Below are 9,985 nucleotides of genomic sequence, written 5' to 3' on the forward strand. Positions count from 1 at the left end.
GGTCGGTACTGAGGGAGCGCCGCACTGTCGGAGGGTCGGTACTGAGGGAGCGCCGCACTGTCGGAGGGTCAGTACTGAGGGAGTGCTGCACTGTCGGAGGGTCAGTACTGAGGGAGCGCCGCACTGTCGGAGGGTCGGTACTGAGGGAGCGCCGCACTGTCGGAGGGTCGGTACTGAGGGAGTGCCGCACTGTCGGAGGGTCAGTACTGAGGGAGCGCCGCACTGTCGGAGGGTCGGTACTGAGGGAGCGCCGCACTGTCGGAGGGTCGGTACTGAGGGAGTGCCGCACTGTCGGAGGGTCAGTACTGAGGGAGCGCCGCACTGTCGGAGGGTCGGTACTGAGGGAGCGCCGCACTGTCGGAGGGTCAGTACTGAGGGAGCGCTGCACTGTCGGAGGGTCAGTACTGAGGGAGCGCTGCACTGTCGGAGGGTCAGTACTGAGGGAGCGCCGCACTGTCGGAGGGTCAGTACTGAGGGAGCGCCGCGCTGTCGGAAGAGCCTTTTTTCACATGAGACGTTAAACCGAGGCCCTGAGCGCCATCTCAGGTGGATGTAAAAAAATCCCACGGCCCACTATTGGAAGAAGAGCAGGGGGGGGGGAGTTCTCCCCGGGGTCCTGGGGCCCGATATTTATCCCTCAACCAACATCAGTAAAAATCAGATGATCTGCTCATTATCACAATGCTGTTTGTGGGATCTTGCTGTGCGCAAATTGGTTGCCGCGTTTCCTACATTACAACAGCGGCCACACTGCAGAAGTACCTGATTGGCTACGATTCGCTCTGGGACGTCCTGAGATGGTGAAAAGGGTGCTGGAGAAAGGGGAGATCTTTGTTCATCTCCCACCTGCAGTGCAGGGAGGGCGGAGACTGGTGTTTGGGACGGTGCGATGCAGAGTGTGGTGACCACAACGGATTGAAGCAAAGGCAATAATGCGACAGGATTGGAGATGAAAGGCTTTTATTTGAGAGACACTCACGGGCGTGTTACGCGCGGCGTACAGGAGCAGCGTGGTTGTATTGTACAGGATTTAGCCCGGGACCAGGACTGTACGCGGGATGTGTGAGGACAGCAGCTTGTCCCCCTCCCTCTCCCTCCCTCAGTTCCCCCCCCACCCCACTCCAGTCCCCTGTGGCATTTAGCGGATCCTGGTTGACTTTACGACACGGACGTCCCCTGCGGTCCTCACCTGGGCGGTGAGCCAGCCGATCACGTTCCCCTGGGGGGAGGAGGCCCCACTGTGGAGTTTCCGGATTGCTCCCGGCGCTAAAATCCGATCCCACAAGTTGACATCGTTCACCTCCCCCACAAAATTCTGACCCTGCTCAACGCTGCCCGCCCCACGGCCCAGGTGCATCTGGCCCCCGACTGTGACGGGCTTTGACTTTTCCAGAAGCTTCCGGGAGCTGGGCCGGCCGTTGACGTACAGGCCGACCAGCCCTTCTTTCCAGTCGCGGGTCACGCAGATGTCAACCCAGCTCCAGAGGTTGTCCGGCAGCTGGAATTGGAGGTCCATGCCGCTGATGCTCACTGCCATGGTGGCTTTATCTTCCCGCCTCAGCGTGAGCTCCCTGGGGGTTGAGGATTGCAGGGATAACAGGATGTGCCTTGTCACCAGCTCGGAGTTGAAACTCAGACACAGCGTCAGGTCTTTAAGATTCATCTCCTTCCTCGGTATCAGCACCACATGGTCAGTCTGGCTGTTGGAGAGGAATACCAGCGATTCCTCGATTAATCCTGTGGGGGGGAAAGGAAGAGAGAGAGGGTCAGAACACCAGGGCACGGACGGTTAACGCAGGGGCACGGCCGGTAAACGCAGGGGCACGGCCGGTTAAAGCAGGGGCACGGCCGGTAAACGCAGGGGCACGGCCGGTTAACGCAGGGGCACGGCCGGTAAACGCAGGGGCACGGCCGTTAACGCAGGGGCACGGCCGGTAAACGCAGGGGCACGGCCGGTTAACGCAGGGGCACGGCCGGTAAACGCAGGGGCACGGCCGGTAAACGCAGGGATATGACCGGTTAAAGCAGGGGCACGGCCGGTAAACGCAGGGGCACGGCCGGTAAACGCAGGGGCACGGCCGGTTAACGCAGGGGCACGGCCGGTAAACGCAGGGGCACGGCCGTTAACGCAGGGGCACGGCCAGTAAACGCAGGGGCACGGCCGGTAAACGCAGGGGCACGGCCGGTTAACGCAGGGGCACGGCCGGTTAACGCAGGGGCACGGCCGTTAACGCAGGGATATGACCGGTAAACGCAGGGGCACGGCCGTTAACGCAGGGATATGACCGGTAAACGCAGGGGCACGGCCGGTAAACGCAGGGGCACGGCCGGTAAACGCAGGGGCACGGCCGTTAACGCAGGGATATGACCGGTAAACGCAGGGGCACGGCCGTTAACGCAGGGATATGACCGGTAAACGCAGGGGCACGGCCGGTAAACGCAGGGGCACGGCCGTTAACGCAGGGATATGACCGGTAAACGCAGGGGCACGGCCGGTAAACGCAGGGGCACGGCCGGTTAACGCAGGGGCACGGCCGGTTAACACAGGGGCACGGCCGGTAAACGCAGGGGCACGGCCGTTAACGCAGGGATATGACCGGTAAACGCAGGGGCACGGCCGGTTAACGCAGGGGCACGGCCGTTAACGCAGGGATATGACCGGTAAACGCAGGGGCACGGCCGGTAAACGCAGGGGCACGGCCGGTAAACGCAGGGGCACGGCCGGTTAATGCAGGGGCACGGCCGGTTAATGCAGGGGCACGGCCGGTTAACACAGGGATATGACCGGTTAATGCAGGGGCACGGCCGGTTAACGCAGGGGCACGGCCGTTAACGCAGGGATATGACCGGTAAACGCAGGGGCACAGCCGGTAAACGCAGGGGCACGGCCGGTAAACGCAGGGGCACGGCCGGTTAACGCAGGGGCACGGCCGGTTAATGCAGGGGCACGGCCGGTTAATGCAGGGGCACGGCTGGTAATACCAGGACACCGCCAGTTAACAACAGGACACCACTGGTTGATATGGAAACATGACTGGTTAACACTGCGACACGACTGGTTAATACTGGGACACCACTAGTTATCACTGGGAAATGACTGGTTAACACGGGGACAGGAGTTAAATTATGGGGACAGGTTGCATAGACAAACCTTGCATTCCCTCGATTATAGAAGATTAAGGGGTGAGAACCAGGCTGAATATAGAAAGTTCAGAGGGGAAGCGAGAAAGGAAATGAGGGGCAAAGAGAAGTATGAGAATAGACTGGCAACTAACATAAAAGGGAATCCAAAAGTCTTCTATAGGCATATAAATAGTAAACACGTCGTCAGAGGAGGGCTGGGGCTGATTCTGGAATGATTCCAGGGATGAGGGACTTCAGTTACGTGGATAGACTGGAGAAGCTGGGGTTGTTCTCCTTGGAACAGAGAAGGTTGAGAGGAGATTTGATCGAGGTTTTCAAGATCATGAAGGGTTTAGACAGAGTAGATACAGAGAAATTGTTCCCATTGGCGGAAGGGTCAAGAACCAGAGGACACAGGGTTAAGGTGATTGCACACAATCATGGCCTTCGAAAGGGAACTGGATAAATAGTTGAGGGGAAAAAATTTGCAGGGCTACGGGGATAGGGCGGGGGAGTGGGACCAGCTGGATTGCTCTTACATCAAGCCGGCACGGACTTGATGGGCTGAATGGCCTCCTTCCGTGCTGTAACCTTTCTATGATTCTATACTTGAGGTGTTTAAGATAGGTTTGGGCGAGTGCGTGCGAAAGTGGACTTATAGGTGTGTGCAGGTGTGTGTGCGAGTGTGTGTCAGAGTGTGTGCTAGTGTCTATGTGCGTGCGAGTATGCGAGTGTATGTGTGAGTGTATGTGCGTGCGTGTGTAGGTGTGTGCGAGTGTGTGAGTGCGTGTCATGTTAGTACAAGTGTGAGTGTGTGGGAGTGCATGTGTGTGAGTGTGAATGCATGAGTGTGAGTGTGTGTGCAATTGTGTGTGTCTGTGTGCAATTGTGTGTGCGTGCGAGTGTGAGTGTGAATGCATGAGTGTGAGTGTGTGCAATTGTGTGTGTCTGTGCAATTGTGTGTGCGTGCGAGTGTAATTGTGAATGCATGAGTGTGAGTGTGTGCAATTGTGTGTGAGAGTGAGTGAGTGTGAATGCATGAGTGTGAGTGTGTGTGTAAGTGTGTGTGCAATTGTGTGTGTGAGTGAGTGAGTGTGAATGCATGAGTGTAAGTGTGTGTGCAATTGTGTGTGTGAATGAGTGAGTGTGTGTGTAAGTGTGTGTGCAATTGTGTGTGTGAATGAGTGTGAGTGTGTGTGCAATTGTGTGTGTGAATGAGTGTGAGTGTGTGTGTAAGTGTGTGTGCAATTGTGTGTGTGAGTGAGTGTGATTGTGAATGCATGAGTGTGAGTGTGTGTGTGAGTGTGTGTGAGTGTGAGAGTGTGAATGCGAGTGTACATTTACCTTGAAGTTCTTCACCAGTGACAGGAGGAGTAATGAGGCAGGAGAAGGTTATCAGGAGAAAGACCTTCATGGTGACTGCCCGTCTGTGGAGAGAAAGCAAATCCGATTAGAACCTCAACCAAGACACTGAGACATGGGGGCTCGATTTTCAAAGTAAAGAACGGGTGGGTTGGGGGCAGGGACACATTGAAAATTGCCACCATTTCAGACCCGCCCATTTCCCGTTTTCAGGTGGGCGAGATGGAGGCGGGTTGGGGGCAGGTCTGGCCAACCCGCTCCCAGGGGGCGGGTCGGGCCTTCAAACCTTTCAAGCAGGCTTCAGGCCTCCATTTGTCACTAATTCCCCATTTCCACCCTGGGTGGCCAGGATTCCTGGGCCTTCTGTTTTACTCCTTGTGAAAGGAGGTGAGAAGGCCTGAGAGTAACAGGCAGGTGCCTAGAAAGGCACAGCTTGTGGGCCCTGAGGAGCAGGAGTACTTCCCCCAGGCCCAACAAGCCTCCCTGCACTGACCGCCCCCCCATCTTGATCGTGGACCCCCTGATCACGGACTCCCCCTCCTGACCCCCCGACCCCAATCCCCCCCCCCCTTCGACCCCAATCCTCCCCCTCCAACCCCAATCCTCCCCCTTCGACCCCGCCCTCGATCCTCTGACCCTAACCCTGACCCCGCCCCCGATCCTCCGACCCCCCCGACTACCCCCCTCAACGATCGCGGACCCCCGCGATGACCCCCGATCCCGCTCCCCCCCCCCCCGTGACTGACCCCGATCCCATCTCCCATGACTCGTGACCCCCATGCCCACCCATGCCCCCCCCGTTTCCCCCCCCCCCAACATCCATACAAACAAAGACTGACCTGCAGACGCCCTCTCCCTGGCTGATCTCCTGTCCGTCTGAGACCAGCCTGTCAAACAGCCGGCCAGTCAGACGGGAAACCGACAAATAAATATAATAGACGTCCTTATTTCAAAATCGTACGGTCGTCCGGGAAACCCGCACTAATGGGTTTCCTGACCTCAAATTGACCCCCCCGCCCCCTTCCCGGCTCGGTTTGAAAATTGAGCCCAATATACAGGCAGTGGAAGAAAGGGTCATAAGTAATATTAAGATAGAAACAGTATCCTTATGGGTTGAGACAAAGGATAAGAAGGGATCGATCACGTTATTAGGGGTATTCCACAGACCACCTAATATCGGAAGGGAAGTGGAGGAAGAAATATGGAGGCAAATCTGTGAAATGAGTAAAAAATATCAAATAATAATCATCGGAAGTTTCAACTATCCACAAATAAACTGGCAAGAAGAGGCAGGGAAAGGAGAAAAGGGAATGGAATTATAACAGTGTATGTGAGAGGCCCAAGAGAGGAATCACTGCTGGATCCAGTAATGGGAAATGAACCAGAGCAGATAAGAGAAGTAAGTGTAGGGGAGCATCTAGGCAATAGTGATCATAACATGATGAGGTTTAAAATAATGATTGAGACGTCATAAGTAAGACGCAGACCAAAGTGATAGATTGGAACAAAGCTAATTTTGAGGGGGATGAGAGTGGAACTGGGGAAGGTAAACTGGAAATAATTTTGACAAACAAGGAACGAGAATAGCAGTGGGTCATATTCAAAATGGTGATCAATAGAGTTCAGGAGAATTATATTCCTCTAAAAAGCAAGAACAAACTAGCCAGTAATGAAACACCATGGATGAATAAAGAAATAAGGGTAAAATTGAAACTAAAGAAAAAGGCATACACTGAGTACGTAGACAGTGTGAGGAGTCAGTGTTTACCAGGGAGACTAACAAGGTGAGCAGGACATTGGAAGAGGTCAAAAAAGAGATAAAGACATTTAAGACAGAAAGAGGGAGATAATTGATAAACTAATCAAACTTACAGAGCATAAAACCCCTGGTCCGGATGGATTGCATCCGCGCATATTTAAAGAAGTTAGGGAGGAGATAGCAGAGGCACGATTACATATATATAAACATTCACTAGAGAAGGGAATAGTGCCAGACGACTGGTGGACAGCTGATGTTATTCCTAATCCACAGATTTCAGAAGGGAAAGTCATGTTTGGCCAACCTTATTGAATTCTTTGAAGAAGTAACGGAAAGAGTAGATAAGGGTAATGTAGTAGATGTAATATATTTGGATTTTCAAAAGGCCTTCGATAAGGTACCACATTGTAGACTCACGTCTAAGGAATGTGGAGTCAGGGGACAGGTAGCAGAATGGACAGCAAGCTGGCTACAAAACAGAAAACAGAGAGTCGGGGTTAAGGGTAGTTACTCAGATTGGCAAAAGGTGGGAAGTGGTGTTCCACAGGGATCAGTGCTGGGAACACTGTTGTTCACCATTTACATCAATGGTTTGGACTCAGGAATCAGAGGGCTGTGGATGCTGAGTCACTGAATATATTCAAAGCTGAGATCGATAGATTTTTGGACACTCGGAATCGAGGGATATGGGGATCGGGCGGGAAAGTGGAGTTGAGGTCGAAGATCAGCCATGATCTGATTGAATGGTGGAGGAGGCTCGAGGGGCCGAATGGCCTACTCCTGCTCCTATTTCTTATGTTCTTATTAAGACATTAATAAACGTGGAGAATGGGCGTGTGATTGGGAAATGAATTTCAATATAGAGAAGTGTGAGGTGATGCATTTTGGTAGGAAGAATAAGGAGGCCTCATACTGTTTGGATAATAAGAGTCTAAATGGGATAGAGGAGCAAAGGGATCACGGGGTACAGATAAACAAATCACTAAAAGTAGCGACGCAGGTTAATAAGGCCATAAAAAAAGGCAAACCAAGCACTGGGGTTCACTTCTGGAGGGATAGAATTGAAAAAGCAGAGAAGTTATGTTAAACTTGGATAGAACCTTGGTTAGACCCACACTTGGAGTATTGGGAACAGTTCTGGTCTCCATATTATAAAAAGTGTATCGAATCATTGGAGAGGGTGCAAAAATGATTTACTCGAATGATCCAAGAACTGAGAGGTTATACCTATCAGGAAAGATTGAACAGGCTGGGAATCTTTTCTCTCTAAAGGGAAGACTGAGGAGTGACCTGATCGAGGTCTTTAAATTATGAAAGGGTTTGATAGGGTAGACGTGGAGAAAATGTTTCCACTCATGGGGGAGACCAGAACTCGGGGCCATGAATATAAGATAGTCACTAATAAATCCAATTGGGAATTCAGGAGAAACTTCTTTACCAGAGAGTGGTGAGAATGTGGAACTCGCTGCCTCATGGAGTAGTTGAGGCGACTCGCATAGATGCATTGAAGGAGAAACTAGAAGGATTTGCTGATAGGGTGAGATGAAGACGGGAGGGAGGAGGCACCATGGAGCTGTTGGGCCGAATGGCCTGTTTCTGTGCTGAACCTTCTATGTAGCTGTAAACCCTGGGCCCCGGGCCCTGCTCCTCAGCCCAGACACACAGTAAACCCTGGGTCCCGGGCCCTGCTCCTCAGCCCAGACACACAGTAAACCCTGGGCCCCTGGGCCCTGCTCCTCAGCCCAGACACACAGTAAACCCTGGGCCCCGGGCCCTGCCCTCAGCCCAGACACACAGTAAACCCTGGGTCCCGGGCCCTGCTCCTCAGCCCAGACACACAGTAAACCCTGGGCCCCGGGCCCTGCCCCTCAGCCCAGACACACAGTAAACCCTGGGCCCCGGGCCCTGCCCCTCAGCCCAGACACACAGTAAACCCTGGGTCCCGGGCCCTGCTCCTCAGCCCAGACACACAGTAAACCCCTGGGCCCCGGGCCCTGCTCCTCAGCCCAGACACACAGTAAACCCTGGGCCCCGGGCCCTGCCCCTCAGCCCAGACACACAGTAAACCCTGGGTCCCGGGCCCTGCTCCTCAGCCCAGACACACAGTAAACCCTGGGCCCCGGGCCCTGCTCCTCAGCCCAGACACACAGTAAACCCTGGGCCCCGGGCCCTGCTCCTCAGCCCAGACACACAGTAAACCCTGGGCCCCGGGCCCTGCCCCTCAGCCCAGACACACAGTAAACCCTGGGCCCCGGCCCTGCCCCTCAGCCCAGACACACAGTAAACCCTGGGCCCCGGGCCCTGCCCCTCAGCCCAGACACACAGTAAACCCTGGGCCCCGGGCCCTGCTCCTCAGCCCAGACACACAGTAAAGCCTGGGCCCCGGGCCCTGCTCCTCAGCCCAGACACACACTAAACCCTGGGGCCCCGGGCCCTGCCCCTCAGCCCAGACACACAGTAAACCCTGGGCCCCGGGCCCTGCCCCTCAGCCCAGACACACAGTAAACCCTGGGCCCCGGGCCCTGCCCCTCAGCCCAGACACACAGTAAACCCTGGGCCCCGGGCCCTGCCCCTCAGCCCAGACACACGGTAAACCCTGGGCCCCGGGCCCTGCCCCTCAGCCCAGACACACGGTAAACCCTGGGCCCCGGGCCCTGCCCCTCAGCCCAGACACACGGTAAAACCCTGGGCCCCGGGCCCTGCCCCTCAGCCCAGACACACAGTAAACCCTGGGCCCCGGGCCCTGCCCCTCGGCCCAGACACACAGTAAACCCTGGGCCCCGGGCCCTGCCCCCTCAGCCCAGACACACAGTAAACCCTGGGCCCCGGGCCCTGCCCCTCAGCCCAGACACACAGTAAACCCTGGGCCCCGGGCCCTGCCCCTCAGCCCAGACACACGGTAAACCCTGGGCCCCGGGCCCTGCCCCTCAGCCCAGACACACGGTAAACCCTGGGCCCCGGGCCCTGCCCCTCAGCCCAGACACACGGTAAACCCTGGGCCCCGGGCCCTGCCCCTCAGCCCAGACACACAGTAAACCCTGGGCCCCGGGCCCTGCTCCTCAGCCCAGACACACGGTAAAACCCTGGGCCCCGGGCCCTGCCCCTCAGCCCAGACACACGGTAAACCCTGGGCCCCGGGCCCTGCCCCTCGGCCCCAGACACACAGTAAACCCTGGGCCCCGGGCCCTGCCCCTCGGCACTCTCCAGCGGCCCTGTGCTCCACACTCCTTCTCCTCCTCCACTCAAGAGGTTGGGAGAGGGGGAGAGGGAGGGAAGGAGAGGGAAGAAGGAAGGAGATGGGAGGCAGAGAGAAGGAGGGAGGAGAGAAGGAGGGAGGAGAGGAGGAGGGGAGGAGAGGAGGACAGGTGGACAGAGGGACAGATGAAGAGGGAGGGGGGTGAGTGGGACAGGGGGGAGAAGAAGTGAGGAGAAGGGGACAGAGGGAGAGGGTGGGGAAGAGGGGGACAGGGGGAGAAGGGTGGGGGAGAGGGGGATGGGGAGAAGGTGGGGGGAGAGGGGGAAGGGGAGAAGGTGGGGAGCGAGGGGAGGGGTGGGAGGGAAGGAGAGGGAGCGAGGGAGGTAAAGAAGGAGAGAGGGAGAGAGAAAGGGAGGGTGAGGGAGAGGGATGGGGGAGAGAGAGAGAGAGGGTGGGAGGGAGGGAGGATGGATGGAGGGAGAGAGGGAGTGGGAGGGAGGGAGAATGGAGGGAGAGGGAGTGGGAGAGGGATGGGGAGAGAGAGA

At 56.2% G+C, this 9,985-nt stretch overlaps 1 protein-coding gene across 1 annotated transcript; it reads right to left on the bottom strand.

The window, feature by feature from the left end:
- Positions 1–1,110: 1,110 nt before the first annotated feature.
- On the bottom strand, positions 1,111–5,410 carry LOC137309167 (jeltraxin-like). The gene is made up of 3 exons (XM_067977446.1): positions 5,325–5,410; positions 4,468–4,550; positions 1,111–1,737 (listed from the first exon to the last, which is right to left on the bottom strand). The coding sequence occupies exons 2-3, from the start codon at positions 4,535–4,537 to the stop codon at positions 1,139–1,141; spliced, it is 669 nt and encodes a 222-aa protein (XP_067833547.1). The 5' UTR covers positions 4,538–4,550; positions 5,325–5,410; the 3' UTR covers positions 1,111–1,138.
- Positions 5,411–9,985: the final 4,575 nt, after the last annotated feature.

This window comes from Heptranchias perlo, unplaced genomic scaffold (assembly GCF_035084215.1).
Source record: "Heptranchias perlo isolate sHepPer1 unplaced genomic scaffold, sHepPer1.hap1 HAP1_SCAFFOLD_1511, whole genome shotgun sequence".
NCBI lineage: Eukaryota > Metazoa > Chordata > Chondrichthyes > Hexanchiformes > Hexanchidae > Heptranchias > Heptranchias perlo.

Coding starts and splice junctions, on each gene's coding strand:
- LOC137309167 (XM_067977446.1), bottom strand. CDS start 4,537: ATGAAGGTCTTTCTCCTGATAACCTTCTCCTGCCTCATTACTCCTCCT. Junction 1,738..4,467: donor CACTGGTGAAGAACTTCAAG/GTAAATGTACAC, acceptor TCCCCCCCACAG/GATTAATCGAGGAATCGCTG.